The sequence below is a fragment of the Chiroxiphia lanceolata genome, chromosome 9 (genome assembly GCF_009829145.1).
Source record: "Chiroxiphia lanceolata isolate bChiLan1 chromosome 9, bChiLan1.pri, whole genome shotgun sequence".
Lineage (NCBI taxonomy): Eukaryota > Metazoa > Chordata > Aves > Passeriformes > Pipridae > Chiroxiphia > Chiroxiphia lanceolata.
Window position 1 is genome coordinate 28,304,846 of NC_045645.1, and position 25,258 is coordinate 28,330,103.

At 50.7% G+C, this 25,258-nt stretch overlaps 1 protein-coding gene and 1 long non-coding RNA gene across 2 annotated transcripts in view; one reads left to right on the forward strand and one right to left on the reverse strand.

The window, feature by feature from the left end:
- The window catches only part of TNR (tenascin R), a 32,595-nt gene extending 8,198 nt beyond the window's left edge, over nucleotides 1–24,397 (forward strand). The window contains exons 6-21 of the mRNA XM_032696522.1: nucleotides 2,265–2,534; nucleotides 4,231–4,416; nucleotides 7,184–7,273; nucleotides 7,386–7,649; nucleotides 8,306–8,572; nucleotides 8,682–8,801; nucleotides 9,313–9,456; nucleotides 10,116–10,235; nucleotides 10,534–10,677; nucleotides 11,255–11,385; nucleotides 12,359–12,491; nucleotides 15,436–15,587; nucleotides 16,534–16,630; nucleotides 17,423–17,584; nucleotides 18,935–19,098; nucleotides 19,525–24,397. Coding sequence (XP_032552413.1) covers nucleotides 2,265–2,534; nucleotides 4,231–4,416; nucleotides 7,184–7,273; nucleotides 7,386–7,649; nucleotides 8,306–8,572; nucleotides 8,682–8,801; nucleotides 9,313–9,456; nucleotides 10,116–10,235; nucleotides 10,534–10,677; nucleotides 11,255–11,385; nucleotides 12,359–12,491; nucleotides 15,436–15,587; nucleotides 16,534–16,630; nucleotides 17,423–17,584; nucleotides 18,935–19,098; nucleotides 19,525–19,644 — 2,564 coding nt within the window. The 3' untranslated portion in view covers nucleotides 19,645–24,397. The remainder of the gene's footprint in view (nucleotides 1–2,264; nucleotides 2,535–4,230; nucleotides 4,417–7,183; nucleotides 7,274–7,385; nucleotides 7,650–8,305; nucleotides 8,573–8,681; nucleotides 8,802–9,312; nucleotides 9,457–10,115; nucleotides 10,236–10,533; nucleotides 10,678–11,254; nucleotides 11,386–12,358; nucleotides 12,492–15,435; nucleotides 15,588–16,533; nucleotides 16,631–17,422; nucleotides 17,585–18,934; nucleotides 19,099–19,524) is intronic.
- LOC116790956 lies at nucleotides 1,016–24,047 on the reverse strand. Its single transcript, XR_004358566.1, has 9 exons — nucleotides 23,350–24,047; nucleotides 20,249–20,434; nucleotides 17,282–17,466; nucleotides 16,492–16,861; nucleotides 13,916–14,073; nucleotides 5,143–5,259; nucleotides 4,544–4,692; nucleotides 1,493–1,838; nucleotides 1,016–1,357 (listed from the first exon to the last, which is right to left on the reverse strand). It is a non-coding gene; the product is annotated as an uncharacterized LOC116790956 (long non-coding RNA).
- Nucleotides 24,398–25,258: the final 861 nt, after the last annotated feature.

Sequence of the window (25,258 nt, forward strand, 5' to 3'; positions counted from 1 at the left end):
TACTTACTCATATATAACAGATTAAAACTCCCACCTGCTTTTGTTCCACTAAATGCCCTCTACTCCCACCTATTCAGGCAAATCAGGCAGCAGGGCCGGGAGCCAGGAGCAACAGCGTGTCCCTTCCTAACCCATTTATTTGCCCAGTCCCTGGTCCATCCTGTAGACCAGAGAAAACTGTGTCTTCTCCTTGCCAAAGGAGATGCAGCAATGGGCAGAGCTCACTGGGAGAAGAGGCTCTCCACGCCAGACCTGCTGCAGTCTTCCTTGGCAGTCAGGCAGACATCTACTACCTCCACCCAAGCTGTTCCAAACAGAAACAGCACTTAAATAGCTGCTGGAGGGCTGTAACAAGGTGATGCTCTTCAGGCTGCTAATTTGAGGCAGTGGTGAGAGCGAAGGGAGGGTCCCTCCACCAGCAGTGGTTTGCTGCAGGTCTGAGCTTCCTCGGCTCAGTCCTCTCCTCCTGCTTTGCGTCCACGCTCAGCTCGACGTGGCTTAACAGAGACATCTCCTGGTCAAGCCCAAATCTTCCTTTCCCATGGATGTCAGCACAAAATACAGAGGCTGGTACTTCGAACTCTGAGGTTGACCTTTGCAGGGAGCACAGGTGGCGTGGTGGCTCCCAGCTTTCTGCTTCCTGAAGGCATCCCTGTGCTGGCATGTCTGCCTTCCTCTGCAGCACCCCCACAGCTTAATCCTCCTCATCCTTGTTCTGCCTCAACACCTTGTGCCGGGATCAAGCAGAAAAGCCGTGGTTTTATGCCACACAGTTAAGTAGATGTGCATCACCTGGATGACTGGACAACGTGAAGTAGTTTGAGATTCAGGGTTTGGAGAAGCGTGACCTGGTCCTGGACACCCAGCTCCTACCTAAACACTGTGCTTCCCAGCTGCCCTCCCTCCTCCGTTGCTGTTTTGCCCTCAGACCTCACCCCACTGCTCCAAATTCCCCCACGTGTCTTTTTCCAACCCTCCCTGGTCCTTCTCACCCCTGCCCACACGGATTCTCCCACAGAACTTCTGACCCTGGCATGCAGCATTCAGCACACCCTTATTATATAGTCATTTTCTCTTATATTCACTATACTAGATGTATATAGATATACAGTATATTCTGAATTACAGAACCAGAGTGGGCTTTCTCACCCACCTTTGTGATCATGTAAGTGATAAAACAGGCTGCCCAGCAGGCATCAGCACTGCCATGGCACAGGAGCAATGGCCAGGCTTGGCCCCATCCATCCATGCACTGTTTCAGTCCTGCTGGGCTCCAAGCATCCATCGGCCAGGCTTCAGTCCATGATGTTCAAAGGCTGAGTGCTGGGGGCTCTGGAGGAGGGAAGGGCCCAATTCTCTGCAAAAGAAAGCAGAAACATATGAAAGTGTCTCCCGGTAAATCCCTGGTATGAATTTACCTAAAAACCTTTTATCTGAGGGAGTTTGTTGGACACCCACCATAGCCCACACCCAGCTAGTTATGAAGACTCACCAGAGCAGTTGCATTTTCTCCTCTCTCCCCACAGCCAAGACATCAACAGCTTTACAAGCTGATCCCTCAGCTTAAGGACAAACCAGGAGCTGGCACCAAAGCAGGAACATTTCTAGAGATGTTCCTCAGTTCTAAATGCTTGGATCTGTCCTTGGCCCCACGTTATTTAACACGTTGTCAACACCTTTCAAAAGACATAATATCATTGCTGATAAATTTTACCAATGATGGAAAGGCCCAGAAAAGAGTAAATTGAGTGGAAGATCCTCGGTTAAAGTAGTCTGGATGCTTTGAAGAGCTGGGCACAAAGTTACACGTTTTCCAATGCAAAAGTACGGGCAGCTATCTAGGAGGAAAAAAAGTGGACCACAGTTAGATATAGGAGGTTTTATCTTGGGAAATACCACCTGGAAAAGCCAGGGAAGGATTGTTGCCGATAACCAGCTTGAGAGAAGGGCATGAGTTGCATTATAGCTGTAACGGTACCAATGAGAGAACTGCTGGGCCCACAGAGAGTGGAGCGGATTCAGGAAAGAGCTAGGAGATTGGGACAAGGGACTGGGAACCCCCAAGGACCAAACCGCCTACCTTGGGATCAAGGCCTTGCTCATGTCACCTCTCTCTCCCTGTCCCCAAATGCTAATCCCAGCCGCTCTGAGGGCTGGGCTGAAGCACCCCAGAAGCTTGGCAACCCCAGAGCTTCCCCCTTTCCCCACCCAACCCTCCCAAAGTAACAGGTGCCCGTTTCCCCCCCTTCCCCCATGCTCCGCAGTCATCGACGGCCCGACGCAGATCCTGGTGCGGGATGTCTCGGACACCGTGGCCTTCGTGGAGTGGACGCCGCCGCGCGCCAAGGTGGACGCCATCCTGCTGAAGTACGGGCTGGCGGACGGGGAGGGCGGGAGGACCACCTTCCGCCTGCAGCCCCCCCTCAGCCAGTACTCCCTGCAGGCTCTGCGCCCCGGCGCCCGCTACCACCTCGCCGTCAGCGCCCTGCGGGGTGCCAACGAGAGCCGGCCAGCCCTCGCCCAGTTCACCACAGGTAGCTAGACTGGCTTTGCTGGGAGAACTGGCGCGAGCTTTTAGGCCCGCAGCAGGCACGGGCTTGCTGCGATCTGCAGATGGGCTGTCCTGCAACGAGGACGTATCTGGAGACAAAGTCAGGGGGTTTTTGCATCTGGGATTTAGTGGCACCTGGTCTGCCCCTGGCACAAGTGAGCTGGGGTTTAGTGTGGTGTGTGCTAGGAGGAAGAAGTGGAATGGAAGCACGATGGTTAAGATGCAGGTGTGAGTGGAGACGCCTGAATGCAGGTGCCTCACATCCCTCATAGAGCAAGGCAGAGCAAATGATTCAGCTGCCCCTAAAATACACACCCTAAAACCGTTCTCTGATCCCTTTACTCGTGCCTACATTACTGTTTAGTCCCTAAACCTCCAGTGCAACAGGTCTTCGTGCCCTGTGCCCCACAGGGATGCTCACATGGTCCCCAGGGCAGTCCAGGTGATCCCAGATGCCAATGACCAGGCATGGATGACTCAAAACCCCACATTTAGACAGACCCTGAGCCAACTCCACCTTGGCCATGTCCTGCTGCAGCATCAAGTCTGAATCTGCCTGGGACACACATCCCCACCAGATTCAGTGCCCGTTTAGACACACAGCTGAGCTAAAACTCTAAAACCCAGCACCCCTAAGAGCACCCAGAGCTCCATGCAAAGTTTCCAAAAGAACCAAAACACTCAGCACAGGTCTGAATTCAAGACAATGCTCACTCCCATTCAGCACTGAGAGCCAAGGCAAATGCCTTGCCTGAGGAATTAGCAGTCAAGCAGCTGAAAGCAGCCCAGCCAGAAACATGGTTATCTCATTTTATATCTTCTCTAAACAGCCTAACTGGTCAGTAAAACTTTAATTATTGTTAAGCCTGCAGACACCTAACGGGTTTAATTTACCGTGCCATAAAGGAGGAGGCAGAGTGTGTATTTCCATGCTGGTTTATGGTATATAAATTACTTGTCATGTACGTTACTGGTGGATACGAGGCTCCTACTGTAATAACTGTGGTGTGTGAATTGTGTGTGTAAATATCTCTATAGATAAATATTTCGGAAGAGATGTTCGCCCCGACTGATTTGCTGCGTTGGCCTTCCTCGCTTTATTTCTAAAAGGCAACACAAAAAATCCCCCCCAAACTCAGATCCATCACCATTACCCGCTGTCTGCTGGTACCCAGCCCCAACCCATTGCTCACCAGAGGGTTTATTGTGCAAACCAGAGCAGATTTGGTGCACAGCTTCAGCAGCACTAATAAACACTTTGGGAAACGTCTGGGTGTGAATGAGCCTGTAAAGATGCTCAAGGTTCTTCTAAGAGCAGTTCAGGCCAATGCATGGTTGCTACAGAGCCCTCACACTGCCTCACTTTCCCTTACTCTGCTATGGGCGGAAAACAGTTTTCTTTTCCAAATAACATGGAATTAGCTCCCAAAGCAACTTACTAAGGATGCTGTGAGTGCCCCAGCACTCACACCGCTCACCTGGGCAGCACCTCCCAGTCTGTGCTGAGCAGCAGGTGAGAGCAGATATCCCAGCCCTTCCCGTGCCCTGGGGAGGAGGGACTGCCCATGGGGACCTCCCAGGCATCACACCCGGGTGCCCCTCCGCCCTCGGGCCCGTGCCAAGGCTCCGGGGTGCATTCCCGGCGGTGAGACGGTGCCTCTCTCCCTTGTGTCGCGCAGAGATCGATGCCCCCAAGAACCTGCGGGTGGGCTCGCGGACGCCCGCCAGCCTCGAGCTCGCCTGGGACAACAGCGAGGCCGAGGCCAACAGCTACAGGGTGGTCTACAGCACCCTGGCCGGGGAGCACTACCACGAGGTCCTGGTGCCGCGCGACACCGGTCCCACCACCCGCGCCACCCTCGCAGGTATGTGTGCGTCCTTCCTCCTCCTCCTCTCGAGCAGGTAGGGCAGTGGAGAGCCCAAATCAGCACTGATACGCCGTTGCCCTTACGCTGGCATGTGTTTGAGGTCGTTTTGGAGTTTACTGCTTACCGGAGAGAAGGTTTTCCTTGGGATGTAGCTCATTTTCCCCTGCGTGGGTCTGGATTTGGGTGCTGCTTAGCCACAAGCGATGCACCTCCAAGTAACGCACCTCCAAATCAGGCACCTCCACCAAAGATCTTTCTGGGTGCCAAATGGAGCTGGCAAGGAGCAAAGTGAGAAATGAGGAGAAGAAGCCTTTTTAGGCTGATCTAGAGGGAAATATTATTTCACCCTTCTCTTTTTTTCCTTGTTGGGAAAGAGACACAGGTGATGATGCCCCGTGGGCAGTGATGGGGAGCCAGGCTGCCTGAATTTGTTGCCTTTTTCCAAATCAGGCACAAAGCAGACCCAAACCTCGGGATGCTATTTTTGAGCAAGTCCTTTGAGTGGTACACAATTCAGGCCAGCACAGGGGGTGCCACCAGGGACTGCAAACACCACCCACCTCTCACTACCAGGAAAGCCCCAAACACCTCGTGCAGCAACACAGCAAAGCACCATGTGAGATCTGGTTTCCTTTTTTTTTTTTTTTTTTTCTACCAGAACTGCTTGCCTGATGGATTTGCCACTCTGGTGGCACTTTTTGAGCAAAGAAAAGACTTACTTACACAAAAAGAGTTCACTCATTCAGCTTGAAGCTCTTCAGTATGGCAGGACATCAGGTTCCTCCATGTTGACTCTACCCTCCCAGGACCTTCAAGGGCTCAGGAATCTGCCACATGGAGCTATAGGAGTAAGTCCAGAAGGAAAGTCGAATGTTAAGTTGCAGGCACAGCAGCAGAGTCATGAGAAAGGCTGGAGGGCAGGAAGGCAATTAGAGCAGATAGCTTGAAAAACGTGGTATGCGGAAAGAAGAAAAATGTTAGGGATAGTTTCTGCTGCGTTCCTGATGAGGACACGCTTGGAGAAGTGGGATGAGATCAGAGGCTGGCTGCTGGGCTCCTGCTAGCTTTCCTCTAGAACATTTATTGGCTTTCTAAGTGAGAAGAAGCATTAAAAACAGGCCAAACTGCCCTCCCTGGGGCAGAGGTACAACATGGCACCAGTGACACAAACTGCGACGACACCCATGGCAGAACCTGAGCTTGCCTTGGAGGACGTGGCAGTCTGAAGGCTCTTGTTTTTCTCAATAAAATTAAAAAAGGTGCCAAGTCTCTGCCAGACTCAGGCAGGGCTGCAAGAAATCCTGCCAGAGCAAGCTGCAGAGATGCAGAGGCTTAAGTTGATAGCAGCGAGTGATTTTTACATAGTGCCTCCATCATCACCTAAGTGCATTGCTTCCAGTTCCCAGGGTAATAAACAAACCAATTAAAAAAAATCCAATCATAGCATAAAATAACCCAAAAACATCATTCTGCTGGCAAAAAAAAAGCCAGGAGAGCTGTGGTGTGGATGGCACTGAGCTCTCCCATAGCTCAGATATGCACAGAGCAGTCCTGTCCTCCAGTCTTGTATGGGGAGCAAAACACATTGGGGTGTGTTTCCAGCCAGCCTGATGGGATCTATGACATGAAAACAACCAGTAATTCCTTCCATCACCTTCATCTGCCTGCAGGAAAAGCAGTGAGGAATGGCACTGAGCAGAGTTTATCAAAGATTTAAGCTTAAAACTACAGCAAGCCTTGCCCTGCCCCATAGTCTCTCTTAAAAATCAGCATTTGCACAGAAGTATCCATAACATTGCACTACCCAAAAGAGATGGCAGAGAAAAAGGACTGGTTTATATGCTCCTGCTCATTTCTTCCTTCTCCTCTCCCTTTCTCCCAGGCTCTTCTCCTCCTTTCCAGGATACTTCTGACACTTACTGGGGAGGGCCTATAAGTGATGTGGGTCCATCTTCCCCCCATCACCAAGACTGCACTGTAGCAAGAGAAGAGCAGGGGGTGAGGGTTTCCCTCTCTCCTGACCTCTTGAAGAAGGTTTTGGTGGCTCCAGGGGATGCTGCCCCTGGGCAAGGCAGGGTGAGGCTGGGCTGGAGGGTTTATGGCTTTTTTAGCTCTGTGGGAAAGATCATGAAGCACAGGGAGGAGAGGAATAGAGCCACCAGCAGCCAAGCAGAAGTGACAGGCAGAGGCAGGAGATGTCCCACATGGTTATCACAGCAATCAGGAAAGGAACTGGATGAACTCGACTCCCATGTCCCTTAAGAGAGGCACTGCAGGATACATCCACCCCAAGGAGCAGGGCTTGATTCAGCTCCCAGGAAGATTGCACCTTTCCTAATTAATGTATATTTCATTTACTCTGCTTAATTTATTTCTTTTCAAGACACCAGCCCTGTGACAATATTCGATGTTGCATCACTTTGGAAACAAATATAGCTACTTTGTCATTCCCATCTCAGCTTGCACACACAGAGCTTCTGTCTCGCTGCCAGCAGTTACAGCAGACCTCAGCAACAACTTTTAAAAATGTCTTGTTTCTGAGCTAAAATAATCCAAATTCCCTGTCCAAAGGCAAGCACGGGGCTTTTAAAGAAGGCTCAGCGCTTCTGCAATGCACGGAGGAACTGCTGACCTGTGGGAGGGCTGCTCACCCCAGGGGTGCCCTGGATGTCCCCAGCTGTGGGAGCTGGGGGGGTTGCACCCTGAGGTCACCCTGCCAGGCGCTGTTCTCACACCCCTTCGCGTCTTTTGTGCTCCCTGGCAGATCTGGTGCCGGGAACAGAGTATGGCATCGGGATATCGGCCGTGATGGACAGCCAGCAGAGCGTGCCGGCCACCATGAACGCCAGGACTGGTGAGTTTGGCCCCACTGCCTGCTTCACACGCAGCTGGCTCCTGTGGCTCAGATGTCCCCATGGGACAGTCTGTGCATGGGGACAAAGCTCTGCACCAACCCTCTCCCACAGAGCTTGACAGCCCCCGGGACCTCGTGGTGACAGCCTCCACAGAGACGTCCATCTCACTGGCGTGGACCAAAGCCGCAGGTCCCATCGACCACTACCGTGTCACCTTCACCCCTGCCTCAGGGATGGCCTCGGAAGTGACGGTGTCCCGGGACGAGTCACAGCTCACCCTCTCAGAGCTGGAGCCCGGGACGGAGTACACCATCTCCATCATCGCCGAGAGGGGACGGCAGCAGAGCCTGGAGGCCACTGTGGACGCCTTCACAGGTAAAGACAGACAAGTTGGGATGGGGCCAAGGCCGCAGACCACTACCCTGTGTTGTCACCTCTGCCAGCCCACCACATCCCCAGCACCAAAACCCTTGGGCGGTGATGGGGATGAGAGCTGGGGTCAGTGTGTCCACGTGGAAGCAGATCTGTTGACCTCAGAAGGAGGATGGTCCTACCAATGTGGTGGCACAGTCCCCTTGGCCAGCAGCACTGAGCACACTTGCCTGGCTGGAGGCTTCCGAAAGGACAAGGCAGGAATGGGGGAACAGACAGCCCATGCTGTTCTCTGTTGTCAGGGTAGTCTGTATGTCCGTGACTGCAGACTTTTCAGTCAGAGAACCTTGTTAGGTCCCTCAAGGCTTCATTTCTCCCTCTTTTGAAGTGCAGACAACACATACCATCTGCAGTAGGACAGCTCCATCACCTACCAGATGGATCCAGGATGGAGGGTGTTTGCAGGCAGCACTGACAAAAGCACCATTTTCCCCCTCCTGGTTCTGCCTATTGACATCAGCACAGCTTCAAATCAGTGGAGATCCCAGAGCTCCAGCTTTGCCACCTCTCTTGGGTATTTCCCAAATCAGCACTGGGAACAATGTGGAGGCCAGGATCTGCAGACGGTCGGGGTTGCATCTCTCCTCTCCGCCTTCCAGGTGTTCGACCCATCACACAGCTCCACTTCTCCCAGCTGACGTCCTCCAGTGTCAACGTCACGTGGAGTGACCCATCCCCACCTGCAGACCACCTCATCCTCACCTACAGCCCTCGGGACGCGGAGGAGGCGCAGCAGGTCACCCTGGACGGCACCCGCCGGCACGCCGGCCTGACGGGCCTGCAGCCCTCCACCGAGTACCTGGTGTCCCTGGTGGCCGTGCACGGCGCCGTCAGCTCCGAGCCTGTCATGGGCTCCATCACCACAGGTACCACAGGACACCCCCCACCAGGCACGGGACCCCAGCGGGAGGGCAGGCAGGGGGACAAGGAGTGGACCTGCCTCCCACAGCTTTGCTTTGCGCTCCATCTCTCCAGGGATCGATGCGCCGAAGGACCTCAGGGTGGGCAATGTCACCCAGGAGTCCATGATGGTCTACTGGAGCCCTCCCATTGCTGCCTTCGACCACTACAGAATATCCTACCGTGCTGCTGAAGGTAAGGGATCAGAGCACTCTTGCTCATGCCCTGAGCTCCCAGCTGCCAACCCTCCCTCCGTCTGCTGGCATGAACAAGCCACCAGGTCATCCTCATCCCAGACAGCATCCCATGGCCTGGTAAAAGCCACCAATAACTGGCATGGAACAAAAGGCTACAGAGGATGGAGTGCCAGGGATGGGGATGAGAAGGGACAACTGCAGCCAAGGGCCAGCTTGGCACAGAGGGGCACAGGGAGCGACCCCCTGCAGTATGTGGTTCACAGGGATGGCTAATTCAGGGCTCAATCCTGAAATCCCACCTCCCTCATCTGCTTCCACTACCTCATCTTCCCTGGCCCCAGTTTTGCTTATGATGCTGAAAAGGCCAAGCCAGCAGTGATGAGCACCTGCAGGCATGAAACCCAGTTAACTCCAGTACCTTGTGGTACTGCCCTCCCCTCCCGAGCACCTCCTGTACCCCAGGGATGGGGCCAGCCGTGCTGCCAAAGCTCTTGGCTCCATCCCTGCAGGGAGGACAGACAGCACCGCCCTCCCCAAGGATGTCACCGAGCACGCCCTGCACCACCTGGAGCCCGCCACCAAGTATGAGATCGGGGTGAAGAGCGTGCGGGGCCGGGAGGAGAGCGAGCTGGCCTCCATCACTGCCTACACAGGTGGGAAGGGGCTCCTGGTGGGCAGGGAGCAACCAAACAGTGACCACTCCAGCCCTGGGCAGGGCTGGCAATCCCTTCTTGCCTTAGTAATCAGGCGACTGAGAGCAAGCTGGACCTCATGCCAGCCTGATGCAAGCTTGGGATGATAAGCAAGGCTCACAAGGGCCCAATGTGGGCTTTTGAAATATGTCTCAGCAAAGCTTTTCCAGAATATTCATGGGTAGTCACGGGGGAAAGTGATAAACTTGTGTACCAGGCACAGGGAAGCCAGAAACATAATGCTGGACCACCATGACAAGCTTTCTTAAAGGGAGTGCAGATTTTCAGAAATAATCCCTGGGGAAGCCCCATCAACAAACAGCGTCTGCTGCAAGAATAAAACCCTCCGCTATCCACAGACTCCTCAAAACCTAAAGAAAATCCCTAACATCCCAGGCTGTGCCTCAGGAAAACAGAGGAGGAGCAGCCCAGGTAGCAGAGTAGCACAAGATGTGACATCTCTGCACTCCAGCCTAGGCAGCAGTAACTCCCTTGCAGGCTCATGTGTCTGAGCAGCAGGGCAAGATCATGAGCAGTGGGCCACAAGAAGCCCTTCCAGTTCATAGCTCAGTCTCCAGTCTCTTAATGCCTCTGACTCTCTGAATGTCTCCCTCACGCAGCCATGGATGTCCCCTTGGGGGTCACGGCCACCAACATCACCCCCACCGAGGCGCTGCTGCAGTGGAACCCGCCGCTGTCAGAGGTGGAGAGCTACGTCCTCATCCTCACCCGCCACACAGGTACACTGGGGCTATGTTTCAGCTCACCTCCACCTCTCCCCCATCCCAAAGCCCAGAGTTTGGCAGGTGCCCTTCAGGGAGGGAGTAGGGAAGGAGCCCTTACTCTGGGTTTTATAGGGACAGTGGGAAAAATAAGACTATCCTTCAGGCTGAACACCACCACCGCAGCACAGCCGTGGCACTGCAGCTTATGGTGTTTCAGCATTAGAAGTGCTTCTGTTCGTGAGATCATAACCAGAGGCACATTTTGGAGAATTACATGGAACTTTTACCTAAACCCATCCCTGTTGGCTTACAGTTGCAGGAGAAACAATTCTCGTGGATGGAGACAGCCAGGAGTACCAGCTGACCAACCTGCTGCCCAGTACCACTTACATGGTCTCTATGTATGCCACCAGCGGGCCTCTCACCAGCCAGACCATCAGCACCAACTTCACAACCCGTACGTACAATCACCTCCCCACCTCAGCCATGCACTCACCCCAGGACAAGCAGCCAGCCAGGCTGAGCCAAAGCTCTTCTCACATACGGTGGGCATAGAAGTAGCCACGTGCCAAAAGGACACCCAAATACTAGTGCTGGGCACAACACAAGAACAGAGTCTTAATCAACAAGCATCTGCCATCATTTTCACTTTTTCAACATCCATCAACTCCTTTCTATCTTTGATTTCCCCTGGATGTGGCTTCCTGAGAATACTCTTGACCAGGTTTTTTTCTAGCCCAAGGCCATAGTCCAGAAGAGCTCTACAACCTGTTTTGCTCACAAGCAGCTTGACATTAACTTCAGAGCTGTTACCCTTGAGGTGGCACATAGGCAGAGGACTTCTAGAGGGTTTGCAGAGCTCTGTTCAAGGCTGGGGAGGGGTGATGAGGTCTTGAAACTGAGGGTGAGGGTGGACTTCAGGCTGTGGCTCAGTGTTGCGAGGTTGAATCCCGGTGTACTGAGTTGGGAAATGGAACTGGGGTGGTTGCGTGTGAGAACGTTCCCTTCCCTGGGGTCCCTATCCACTGTTGCAGTTTTGGATCCTCCAACAAATCTGACCGCCAGTGAAGTCACCCGACGGAGCGCCCTGCTCTCCTGGGTTCCTCCCGTGGGAGAGATCGAGAACTACGTCATGACCTACAGATCCCCCGACGGCAGCCGGAAGGTGAGTGAGTCCTCGCAAAGAAACAGGCTCATTAAGTCAGGGAATAACAAGACTATGGAGAAACAACCAGGAGAAACCCTACAAAGCAAAACAACGATGCTCACCGGCTCAGGGAGACCAGAAGGGCAGGCATTACTTTCTGCATAAGCAGATACTTTAGATAAATAATAAGAAAAAGCAAGAAGAAATTGCCTAAGGCAAAATGATTATGCACACCTGCAGGTCTGAGCATAGAGGGGATACCTGGAAAGTTTGGAGGAACGGGAAATTCACGGCTTGTGAAACACAGGAGAAAATTATCCTGCAAACAGAGATGCTAAAAATGCCATTTGCCCTTCCTGTGAAAAGGAAGACAGGCACAGACAGCTAATTAATCCCACAATACAATATATTTGATTATTTAATGAGCGTGTCCACATCTGCCTGTCTGGAGAGCTGCTACAAATGCCATCAGAAACACGTCACAGCCACCAGTCTCGTTTCCTTTGCTGGTGTGACTGGCTCGTAGCAGCCAGGGGACAGTGGCTCTGCAGAAGGGGTTCGATAACGTTGTGTGGCACTCAACCAGAAAAATTAACAGGCCAGGGATCAACAGAGCCAAAACTGGCTGGTAACCAGGTTTGGCCTGCTCTGCTCCTTGTGCTGCTCGGGCCATCAGTCATGCCCTGTACTGAGGGCACGCACATCCCAACAGAGTCGGTAAACAGAGCACAAAGACTGCAAACACTTAAATTGCCTGTGTCCAAACCATCTTGCTTTCTCCCACGCAAACCATCCCAAAATGCTGACTGTGTTCATTGCCCTCATTGACTCAGTCCAAGGGTGTAAGCAGCCATGCAACGCTCCTTGGCCAGGCACCAAGGGCTGCGGTAGTTTGTGGCTTCCCTTCCCTCCTCGCTTGCTCTTTAGGCTCCCCACCGCTTTTCTCATCTGTTGCTCTTGGTGTCTGCCTCCTTCTGGGACCCATGTACAGGAGCTGATTGTGGATGCCGAGGACACGTGGATCCGCCTGGAGGGGCTGTCGGAGACCGCGGAGTACACCGTGCGCCTGCAAGCTGCCCAAAATGCCGTGCGGAGCGGCGTCATCTCCACCACCTTCACCACAGGTGAGGACTTGAGCCGCACCCACTCGGGAAGGTGGAGGTCAGCACACATACCATGCTGGTAGGTGGTACCAGCACATACCATGCTGCTTCTACGGGCTTTCCCTCCTCAGGCAGCACCCCATCACAATCCACAGAGAGGTACGTACAATGCCATGCCCCACAGTGCTGCCTTGCTACAAAATGGCTGGAGGATCTATAACACAAACACAAAGACCCAACCCATTTACCGGGCCCTTTTCCTTGTCCTTGCCCCTCCTCAAATGCATAGTCAACATCACGTATCCACAGGTAAGCTCTTGCAGTGAACAGACCAGCTGGGTCTCTCCACACTGTAGACGTGATCCAATCACTCACAAATATCAAAGAATCATAGAATAGTTTGGGTTGGAAGGGATCTTTAAAGGTCACCTTGTCCAACCCCCCTGCAATAAACAGGGACATCTTCAACTTGATCAGGTTGCTCAGAGTCCTGTCCAACTTGACCTTGAAAGTTTCCAGGGATGGAGCATCCCTGGAAACATAAAGCAGGTGCATCTCCTCCACCACCACCAGTGGGGTCACAGACAGCAGAGCCAGCACTTTATCTAATCCACTGACTTTATCTAATTGCATTATTCCTCCCTCACAATCCACTAAGGCAATGGGAATGGTTTACTTTCCAAATCAAAGGCATCCACAGTCACCACAGCCCTCACACAGAATACTTATGCTGGCAAGAATGAAGCTTACAAAGAAAGTCACCATCGCTCCCACCCTCTGCAACAATTCACATTAGAAATAGTGCAAAGCAAATGTCCCTCACCCTCTTTGAAAAGCCTGGCTAGGCCAGGGCACTTACAGATAGGGTGCATCTTGTCCAGGGCTGAACCCAATCCCATTTCTCCTGGGCTTCAAAAGCACTAAGAAGCCTATACATGACATCCACCAAAATTCCTCTGATCTGCACTGCCAGTTCAGTTAGGAGAGTTTTCTTTGAATCAGCTGTGGGTACACCTCCCCATCTCAGTTACCTGCAAAGGTCCCTTCACCCGCTTTTAAGAGATAATAGCAACTACTTATATCAACAAAAGAAGAAAAGACTCTGCTCTAATGCATCTATTGAACAGGCTTTCCTGTTATTCTCACCTCTTACATGGGCACATAAGGCCAGTGCAATTCAGGCAGGTGATGGACATATGCATCTCATCTTTGAGGCTGTTTGGGAGTCAGGGATGAAGCTGCACAGGGGTGACTTCTCAACTGGGATAAAGCAGCAGAAATCCAGTCACAGCAGGCAAGCAGAGCACCTTTTCCATCGAACACAAACGTCAGACCTCAGCAGCATTAGAGTCACCGTTGCCAGCTGATGCTGCATCTGACACAGGTTTAATTTGACTTTAAGATGAAGAAAAGCATCAGCAAGAAACCAGCTTCTCCCCACTTACCCCAATATCAATGAGACAGAAGCACCCAGGAACTATCACCAAGGCAATGCAATCCATGGACACACCCCTGAGTGAAGCATCAAGATCTGGGATTCGATTTACTCTGGCAACGCATCAGGACACTTTGCTGAGAACAAGGACTTGTCTTCAAGAAGTCACTAAAAAAAATTAAAAAAAAGAAAAACATCCAGGCTTAATTTAAATTGTTTTGCTTCCTTCTGCTTACAGTACACATCCTGGGGTTCTTCTATTCCCTCTGACATATTAATAGCTCAGCCTCTTTTGTTTCATGTTTGCATAAGGTTCTTGGGGAATTGTACACAGATGAGACAAAAGGAAGTAACAGATACAGTATTTATAATTTATAGGAATTTGAAATGTCTTTCAAGGTCTCCTTGGCTCTTAAAGATATGAATATAAATTAAGAAACAAGCAATCTCCACAGAGCTCAGGGGAGCCCAAACTCATTGTCTTTGAAGAAGTTTTCATTGTTGGATACTATAAAATGTAAACAATGTCTCACCAGACACTGCACTACAGACCATGGAGATGGAAAAAAATAGGGAATCTTCAACATTTGGACAAAGCAATGACCTCTGAGTCTTCAGGTCACAAGGAGGGGGAAAACACCCAAGTGGGAAGCAACAGACAAGGGTTGTACCTTGGTCCTATGGGGCACCACACAATTGTGATGGACACACACAGCATTGAAGATTTGAAGGTCCTTCACACCTTGTCACTGTGTGACTGAGACATCCTTGAAAGCCACATCCACATTTCCAGCTCTGTACTTATTTACTCCATCATCCATATGCAACAACAGCAAAGAAAAAGATGTGTTTCCCTCTTTTGCATCAAATAAGAAAAAGTTGTGCCCAGAGCTGACATTCCAATACTGAGGGGGTCTCATAATTAAGACTATCCTAAACTCTGGCCCTCAAATGAGATGATTCCTCATTAGAGGACACCCGTAGCACAGTCACGCTGCCCATGCTGCCTGTCTCTAGCATCTCACACAGCCTAATTCCTGCCCAACTTGCAAGTGAAAATCAGCTCAGCATAAGTCCACCATCATTTCCAAGGGCATGGAGAATCGGGAGAATCCCCTTGGAATGAGGAAAGTCATAAAACTTGATTGGAGCTGGCAATCCTGAGAGGAGAACAGGTTTTGGTATTTTCACAGCTGTCTAAATATGCTGGTGACAGCTTAAACCCCAGGGTTTCAGACATGGTGCACAAAGACGGTCCAAGAAGTGACATCCCTCATCATTCATAGTGATGTTACCATGCACCTCTCCAATATAGGACATATGGGAGATAATTAATTTATGCACACATTTTTTTCCACTAAGTCCTCTCATGTTGATGGCAGGTGTAAAGTCCCCCTGCCTCACCGAATTACTCGGGACACGGCAGCCAAGTTAGGCCTTACCTGGATCACAACCAGTGGAGCCTGAGGCATGGGGGAAAAGGCATCTCTTTGCTTAAATTTTGCCTTTTTTAATTTCTTAATTTTGCAGGAGGACGTGTGTTCGCAAACCCCCAGGACTGTGCCCAGCACCTGATGAACGGAGACACCCTGAGCGGCGTCTACACCATCTCCATCAACGGGGACCTCAGCCAGAGGGTGCCGGTGTTCTGCGACATGACCACCGACGGAGGCGGCTGGATTGTGAGTAGCTGTGGCCTTGTCCTGCACGTTGTCCCCATCACAGAGTAGCCAAGCCTCATCCTACCAGCAGAGCCGAGCCCCACGCTGCGCGGGAACGACAGCAGGCTTCATATCGCACGCTTCATTTCCCACGCCACGGGGAATGGCCCACGCTCCGGTAATAATAGTTACACTTGGAGAAATGCCCTTTGATTTATTTGACATGTTTGCAGTGCTTCTGGAGAGCAAAATCTGTGAGTGAAGCTGATTTATTGTTCTAGAAATGAAATTAATGGCCGGTAGCTTTCACGGGAATGATTCACGCTGCCTGCGGTAGGAGGGTGTCAGGCATCACCCCGGCTGAGTCTGCACAGGAGCACTTTAGAAACAAATGCCTCTTTGGCTTTTGAATTGCACAAACACTGCTTGTCTTGACGTAGATGGACTGACAGCATAAGTAAATAATGCCATGGTGCTTTGATCTTATTCATGTCAAACACTTGCTTACACACGTTACACAAAACCCTGCTAGATGTATAGTCAAAACCAAAAAAAAAATGGGCTTCCTCAAATGCTGATTTCTAGCCAGTAGATTTCCCTCCATCTCACTCTGCTTCAGAGCATCCCCTTGGATATCACAGAAATAGCCAGCTGAAAGCAGAATCACGTGCTAGAAAACCAGAGGCACCATGTGTTGCGTAGAGCAGAAAGCTCAAAGGCCAATTCCTTCCTATTCTCACATTGATTTGCCTTGGACATTTTCAAACACCTCTTTTATTTCTCCATCTGCACATGAATTAATTGCATGGCCGCAATTAACAATAACTGGATGGGCATTGCAATTTTCTCCCCTGAAAGGCACAATGGAATGATGAAGTATTATCTTTGTTAGGTTTCGGACACACAAAATAAAGACATTCCTCACCTCCATCACACTGATTTTCCCCCTGGTCTTCCTCCACCTCAGGTCTTCCAGCGGCGGCAGAACGGGCTGACCGATTTCTTCCGGAAATGGGCAGATTACCGGGTTGGCTTTGGAAACTTGGAGGATGAGTTCTGGCTGGGTATGACCTTCACTGGTTGTCTTTCATCAAGGTGTCAAACCCAAGCTCCCTGTGCACTGTGCTGCTCACCTGTGCCAGCTGTTGGCTCCCTGCCTTTCACCACATTCCTCTACGCTCTCCCTCAGACAGTTTTCCTTCTGTTCATTCCCTGCCCTTCACATTAGAAGGCACTCATGGACACGTCACGTAAAAGCACATGGTGAAGGTCAGCAGCTCCCTAACTTGCTCGTCCTAGAAGAAAAGAGGGGTACGCTGGGACTTTTCACGGACCAAACCCCATCATCCAATGACTACAGGTTGCATTGGTGACATCTACAGCTCATGGCCTTGGCCAGCAAGCCAGTTTTCCAAAGAAAGTAGGAAAGGAGTGAGTAGGAGTCCCAGCACAGTTCTAAAATTGAGTGTGCTCCCCCAAAACCTGAACAGGAGCCAAGGCCAGCCCTGCAGCGTAAACACACTCTGGCTTGTACAGGAGCTTAACAGCAATGTAAGAAGCCACCAGCGCTCCACAGCTGAAGGTTCCCAGCTCCAGCAGCAGGGAGAAAGCTAAACCTGGGCCTTGAACTCATGTCTCCTAGGCTCAGAGGGGTGAAACTTGAGTGAGGACAGAGAGCTCAGGCCCCAGCAGTGCCAGGAGAGACACAGACTCACCAGAAGTGCTGCTGCTCTTCGATTCCTCTCCTCGCTCTCATTTCCCACAGCTGTCTTATTTGCTTAGAGCTTTCCCTGTTTGCTCACGGAGCGGATCCAGGCGTCAAGTCTCACCGGGTGTTTCACTATTTGCCTCAACAGGCTTGGACAACATCCACAAGATCACGTCCCAGGGGCGCTATGAGCTGCGGATCGACATGAGGGACGGTCAGGAAGCGGCCTACGCCTACTACGACAAGTTCTCCATCGGCGACGCCCGCAGCCTGTACAAGCTGCGAATCGGGGACTACAATGGCACTTCAGGTACAGCCTCACGGCTGGCAAGGATCTGGGGGAACCCTGGGGCCCATGGGTCTGAGACTGTAAAGGAAATCCCAACATGTTGTTGCAAGGCTGACTTGTTTAGAGCAGCAAGACACAAACCCATAGTGCTTTCTGCCTTCCTGCAGTCCGTCATGTAAACCAGGCTGATAAAGCCCACTAAGTACACGGGGAATTTTCCATTGGGGATTAGATATTTAATATCGGAGACACTGCTGTTCAAATAACCAGGTCAGTCATCAGAGGTGTCATCCCACTTGGCAATAACGGCAGCTGGCTATTGATGCCGTGCTGGAGGGTGTATTTATCGCCTTTCCACAGCTATGGAAAAATCTGAAATCTTCTGCGTCATTTCCTCACGTAGAGGCCAAACACTGGCCAGCTTTGCAAGGACACCGGCACACCTGCTTGCCTGGTTGATGCAGGAGAGTTAGGCTTTGCCCACCAGAAAACAGAGGGTGATGGAGGAAGAGCACGGGGGGGTTTCTTCCCCAAGAAGGGGGAAAGGGGAACAACTGCAGCCCTTTAAGCTGGGATAGACATGCCCAGCACAGGCCTCCATGACAAAACTTCACCACCAGGTACTTAGCAAGGAACCCCACACCACACCTGAGATGCAGGAATTTTCCTGCATTTTCCTAGCTGGTAATAGCCACTGGAAGAGAAGTGACAGGAAACTTTCAGGACCACCAAGGAGCGTATTAAGAATGTCTCCTGTAAGTACATCACCCAATTGTAATAATGACCATATTTTACTTTGACTTTTCCTTCACCCAAAAGTAGCTCTCTAGCTCCTTAGCCAAGAGTTAAAATGAGGTTGGTGTGTTTAGTGGAATATGACATCACACACCTTCCCAAAACTTCTTCCTCTTATCCAGGAGGAGAAAAGGTGGCCAAGCATCTTGGTTCAAGACATGAATGCTGGGTCTCCTTTGGGAGAAAAAAAACTCCCTTTGGCTACCAGGAGGGTAGGAGGCTGAAAGCATCCTGAAATTATATAGCAGAGCCAAGCCTCAGGAAATCACGGATGCCAAAATCTGGGATTGAATTAATTTCTGGAACACTCAAATTCAGATCCAAACCCATACAGCACTTTATCTGACAAAGACAAGCAGCCTCTGAGATTTGCTATGGTCTGCACTGATCCTAAACAGACAGCAGAGGACCTCAGATGAACCAGCTGTGAGCAATTCCAGTTAATGTTATCCCCAGACTGTCAGCTGCTTGAGCCATTCATTGGGAGGCTACCATGTCACCAGAATATCCTAATTTCCTTGTGAAAAGACCAGATAACTCAGAATCCATCACCTTTAATGGCCGCTCTTTCCACAGGGGACTCCCTCACCTATCACCAGGGCCGCCCCTTCTCCACCAAGGACAGGGACAACGACGTTGCCGTGACCAACTGTGCCATGTCCTACAAAGGGGCCTGGTGGTACAAGAACTGCCACCGCACCAACCTCAACGGCAAGTACGGAGAGTCCCGGCACAGCCAGGTAAGGGCAGGGCTGCCGTGAAACCCCCTGGCATTTCTTCTAGGGGCGGGGGCTGCATGGTCGCTGCACCAGGTCAGGGGCACTGCGGGGGTAACCCCACGCCAGCTGGAGCAAAGGGAGCTGATGCTTTGTGCCTCAGAGTGGCTGCCACGGTCATTTTGCTGTGGCATCTTGTTGTGTTGCCTTAAAAAAAAAAAAACCTACGTGAAATTTGATCAGAAGCCTTTGAGCAGTGAGGGGAAAAAAACAGTCAAGCCATAGCAGCAGGAGAGTTTCTTGCTCCTGCCGTAGCAAGTTCTTCCTTCTGGCTTCTCTACAGCAGTCAACCTTATTTCCTTCCTCTCCCACTCTAATTTCTTCTTTAGAAGAAACTAGTTTCTTCTTAGGGTCTTTCTTTACCCTCTGCCTTTCTCTCCCTCCTGCCAGGGGATTAACTGGTACCATTGGAAAGGCCACGAGTTCTCCATCCCCTTTGTGGAAATGAAGATGCGACCTTACAACCACCGTAACGTCTCTGGGAGGAAGCGACGGTCCCTACAGCTCTGAGCCAGCTGAACCCCCTCCTGCCTCCCACCACCTGACCTTTTCTGTCATTTGTTTGTATTTTATAATATGAAAAGGGAAAAAAAAAATTACTACTCGTCTGAGATAGCAACCTGCCCCTCACAAATGCTGGAGGGAACCACGGCACAAGGAAAGGCCGTGGGAAAGGGAAGACCTCATTGCTTTGCATCTGTCCCAGAGAAATACCAAATTTCCAGTCTCCCTAACCCAATACTCTGACCCTTAACATGAGAAGAAAGAGAAAGAGACAGATTTTTTTGATATTTTTTTAAAAGATGTAGAAATCCCCAGCAAACCCTGTTAGAATGTTTGTCATGGGGCTTGTGGCAGGAACCTTCCCCACAGGGACCTTGGTGCGGCCATTTCCACCCCAGTCATGGCCAGGGGTGCCCATCCTCTCCCTGCCTTGTGTCCCCTCCTGGCAGGGAGGTGCCATCCTGTAGACACAACTCTCCCAGCAGGCAGAGGCCCGTCTCTCCCCTGTGGGCAGCCTCTGAACACATGGAGGCCAAGCGAGGATGAGCAAATGCAAGGCTCACCCCCTCCCCAGTTTTCACAGATCCCACCCAGAGGGCTTGGCAAATACCTGCATATATAGGCAAACTCCAGAGAGCCCACAGCTCATGTGTTGGTCCCACCACAGCCACAGTCATCCTTGTGGGCATGGGGTGTAGGGGAACAAGAGCTGCTCCACCAGCCCCAACATGCATTATCCACTTCTCTGAGCTGAGGAGTCCCGCTCCAGGTGCACATCGGCCTGGGTTATGCTGAGCTTCATGCAGAAGAAAGGACTTAAATTAGAAGACCTGGGAGAAAAATCATTCCTTTTGGCCCCGAAGCCTAGGGCCCATTTCCTCTGCTATTTTTACATTTCTGCCATGCTCTCTTCTCACCAAGGTCATTGGTCCCAAAGGGTCTCAGAGAAGGAGCAGCAACCAAAAGTTACCACACAACCACAGCCCAGGCTGAAGCCAACAGCTGTCACAGCCCAGGTGCTCCTGTTCATGGACTCCGTGCACACAGGGAATGATGACAATGCAGCCAAGGGAAGAGAAGTGCAAGCTGAGGAATTCACATTCCCTTCCTTCTCCTACAGCATCCCTCTTCTATGCCATCAGAAGAGGGACACAAATCTCAGTGCCTTGGTATCACCATCTCTCTAACAGGGAATCAGCTGTTTCCCCTCTTGGAAGAAAGGCTTAGTCCATTCAGATTTTGGAGCACTTCAAGGCCCTTGGAAGAATTAATGAGTTTGTTCTTCCCATCCTTAACTTCTCCTGTCTCAAGGAAGATGGAGCCTTCAGATAGCTCTGGCTGTGCTCTGTTGTCATTGACACCACCTCCACATAGCCCAAATGGCCACCATGCTCGAGTCACCCCTCTGCCGAGGGCTCTGATCAATGCTGGGCATTGTCACTGGCCTGGTCTTGGAGAAGGGACGTGTCCCCATGCCCAAGGACAATGCAGCTCATCACCGGGTTCGCAGCCAAGGGAGCATTACGAATGCTGAACACTGCGTTTTCTTTTTATCACACTGAAGCTGCTTTGTCTCAAAAACATTTTCCAGATGGCAACATAAAGGCATCTTTGCAGTGGGTTATAATTCAGGCCAGTGTCTCTTTCACAGCCACGCTCCTGAATGTTCTGACGTTACTCACCATGGCTGCAGAGCTGAAGAGGGGCATTAAGCGGGGAATGCAGCCTCCTCATCCGTGCCACGTACCGGCACACGGAATCACTGCTAACCCCAAGGTCAAGACTAGATACAGGGTCCAGCCCCCCACGTGGCCAGCTTACAAGCTGCAGTCTGACCTGGAGAGGGGATGCTGTAGCTCAGCAACATCTCACATGTAAATGAGGCATCTCTTCTTAGTTCCCATCAGCATTAAATCAGGCAACAAGTCAACCAGCTGATGAACAGGTCAGTCAGAGGCTGCAGATGATGGGATCTCTTGCAGGACATGGCCAGTGTCACGGATGGCAGCATGTCACACATCCTGAGCACCCAGCCCTGTTTTAAGTCCCAGGAGCCAACAAAAAGCAGCAGATGGAACAGACTAAAAACTAAGAAGCCTCCTAGCAGACCAGCAGAGCAATTTTTCCCAACACCATCAAGAATTTACAGTCAAGAAGTGTCCTAAGAAAAGCTGTACAGTGCAGTGGTTATAACTAGGAGCAGAGATTGGCAGTGGATGGCATTCATCACCTGGTTTGGATGGTGCTGTTTACTTACCTACCCAGGTGAAAGGAAAAGACATCAGTGGAAACACTGGAGCTCATCATTCATAACCAAGCTGAAGGCAAGAAACCTCTCTTCCCAAAAGTATGACTCAAACAGAAAATCAAAGCATGGCAAGCTTTTCCAGGAGGTTCAAAAGGAGATCCTCAAAAAGGCTGATTATTCACTACACAGGTTTACTGACATATAAAAGGGATGACAGACACAAGGAAGGAGGGAGAGATACAAGTCCTGTAACCAAGATGAGTTGGCCCAGTTGACCCAAGTCCATAGCTGAGTATGAAGGACACTCTTGGAGATATTATCCAACCTTCCAATGCCACATATATAAAGTGCTGGTCCCTGACCTCACACGTGATTCCAGGGTGTTGTCTTTCCATTATCTTGGTAAAACAGCCTGCTTAAGTCTTTTAAAGGAAAGACTTCTACACGTCATGGTTTTCTCCTGGTGATGACCCCACCCAAGCCCAGGCACACAATCAGCAAATGACCTGGTCATTTGGGCCATTGTCCCTTGTTCACACTGTCCACAAACAAGGTACAGTTTTCCAGAAATTCATTTTTCATCACTACCTGATGAATTTTCTTTTTTTTTTTTTTTTTTTTTTGGACAAAGCTCCTGACAGCAGTTTCAAGCAAATTTGTGCTTAGTGTTGATGCTACGGAACGGCAGGTGATTAAGTACAGTTTCTCCTCACCCTCCACCACTCTTTCTCTGAATTCATTCTCAAACCAGACAAGTCTGGCCTTGAAATTCCCAGAAACCAAGCCTGGATCCTGTGCAGTGCTCATCTTGAGAGACCTTGGCTCCAGCATGTGAACCATCACTGGGCTCTGGTGGCTCTGCTGTGCCATCCTGGGCTCGAGTGGCCCGGGCTTGTCCCAGAGCCCAAAAAGGAACCTGAAGCTGTCACCCAAACCACTCTAGCCACTGCGAGATGCCACCTCACACAACAGGAGGCAGGAAGAAGCACATCAGATCCTCCACACAGCAGAACACCACATGCACCCAGGACCCTCTCGGCTATTATTTCTAACCCCAAAATCCTTGGTGTAAGGAAACACCAAGGGACTTTCTCATCTCTTGCCCAGTTTTCATTTCCCTCTGTTTCCCTTCTCCAAGCCCACCTTCCAAACGCACACTGCACTAAAACATAACCAAAGAAAAAAAGAAATGTCCTGAAAGGAAAAGCTGCTTTTAGCAAAGTGATCCTTAAGACAGCAATTTATAAATTAATAACTTTGAGGAGAGAGGTTAGGCTTTCCCCAAGGGCAGCTGGGTTTTGGCAGGAGGAATACTGGAAGAGTATCCACACAAAAGTTGGGGAGAAGTCTTTGCTTCTACTCCTTATCTTTGCAGTACTTTACCATGGGCATCTCAAAGCATAGTACCAGATTAAATGCACCCTCCCCCCAACCTCTTCCCTCCTTCCCAAAGTGATGCTTACCCCAGGTGAAGTGCCAGGGTGTGGAAAGCACAGCTCATGCCACTTTCATCCTCAGTGGTGTGGCAGGTGAGGGCTCAGCCAGTGGTGTCCCCATGCCCACAACACGCTCAGAGTGACCTGCCAAAATACATCAGGAGCCAAAATACCTGCCTGGTGCATCACCACACCAGCACATGCCCTTCATCCCAGCCCAGAGCTGCCCTCCTGGTATGTCCTCACCATCGCGCCTTGGGGTGACCGCACACCCCCTGCCCTGTGCCCCCCAGAAACACCCACAAGTTTTGACTTTACCAGACACTGCCAGCAAAGAGCTCTCACCCAAAAAATCCCCTTTAATTCATGCTTACACCCACTAACAAAGGGCTCTGTCCCGAGGCCAAGCAAGAAGCCCATCCCTGTTTCTTCAAACCAAGCACCCTGGGATGGCCATTAAATCCAACAGAGCCCCTTGGGGACCACCAGCACCCTCCAGAGTCACTTTCCCCCTTCCTTAAACCCTGATGGTGGTGGCAGCTCCTTGCCCCTTCCAGAGGAGAGTTTTTGCTTAAGGGGAAGGGAAAGGCCCTTCCCTGGGGAGATCCCGATGCCCAGACCCACCTCCATACCCTGCCTACAGCTCTCCAGATGTCCGTGGCTTCTCAGAAAGAGGGTGACACAAAGACCTAAACAAACAAACAAGCAGCCCCCTGTGTTACCCTGGAAACGCATTTAATACGTTAAAAAAAAAATTTAAAACCATAAATATGGAGGGAGAACAGAGGCAATGAAATGCCTTGGACAGGTTCTGATGAACTCAAACACAAACCAATGCAACCAAATGAGGGGGAAGAGGAAAGCAAATAAATGCATAAATAAAATAAATAATATAAATAAATAATATATTAAACAACCCTCCCCACCCTGTAATGAGAACGTAGCTCGGAGAATGGGATCGACGCTTGTTAACCATTGTTAACTAGTATTTTTAGTCCTGACCGCTCTTAGGCTATGTATAGTTCCTTTTTTTAATGCATTTTCTATACATTAATAAAAGATACTGAAGGAGTGAGCTGTGTGCCTGTCCGGGAGTGGGATGGGAACAGGGCCCTGGTACATCCAAGCCCAGCAGCATCACAGCCCTGACCTCATGCCAAGAGAGGACATGTATGTCCTGTCCCTCATCCTTGGTTATCCCATGGTAGAAGGACCGTAGGGGGCTTGTTAATGCAGATTCACCTTCGAACCTGGAGGAACAGAGCCAGATGAGAGACCAAGCACACGCAGTGGGATAAAAAAAACAGAGGAAGTTTTGGGGCAGCCCAACTTTGGCATCTCCATCCTTGTAGGCGGCTGGAGAAAGTCTTGAGCAACCCCATCCAACCCCAGGGCTGTCTTGGGCAGGAGGCAAGACCAGAGGCTCCCAAGTCCCCCCTGCCCCAACTGTCCTGTTAAAAAAATAGCAATAAAGTGACCATGAAGTCAGGTCAGTGCAGCCAATCCAGGAAGGCAGGGAGCTGCACTTTGGCCTCAGCCCAGCACGAGATGTTTTGGTAATAATTTTAGCTGCTCCCACGAGCTAGAGAGGCTCTTGGCTCTGCAGTTTCCAGCCAGAGAAAGCAAAGCCGTGGTATGAATGCTTGGGAGCGGAGAGAAACAACCCTGAAATCTTCAGTCACAGCCATTCTCCCAATTTAAACAGCAATCTATTCCCAATGTGATGGAAACTTCACCAAAAAAACAGATTGGAAGGCTAGTTTCAGAAGAACACAATCCCAGTGGAAAATAAAAAAAGAAAAAACAAACAAAACCCCAAAGCTGATTAGCAAAACTCGCTGGGACAAGTATGACTTTCAGAAGATTTTGAAACTCTCCTCTCATTTCACACACAGACTTTATTTAAACCTCCTCATCTTAGGTTTTCTTGTTTGAC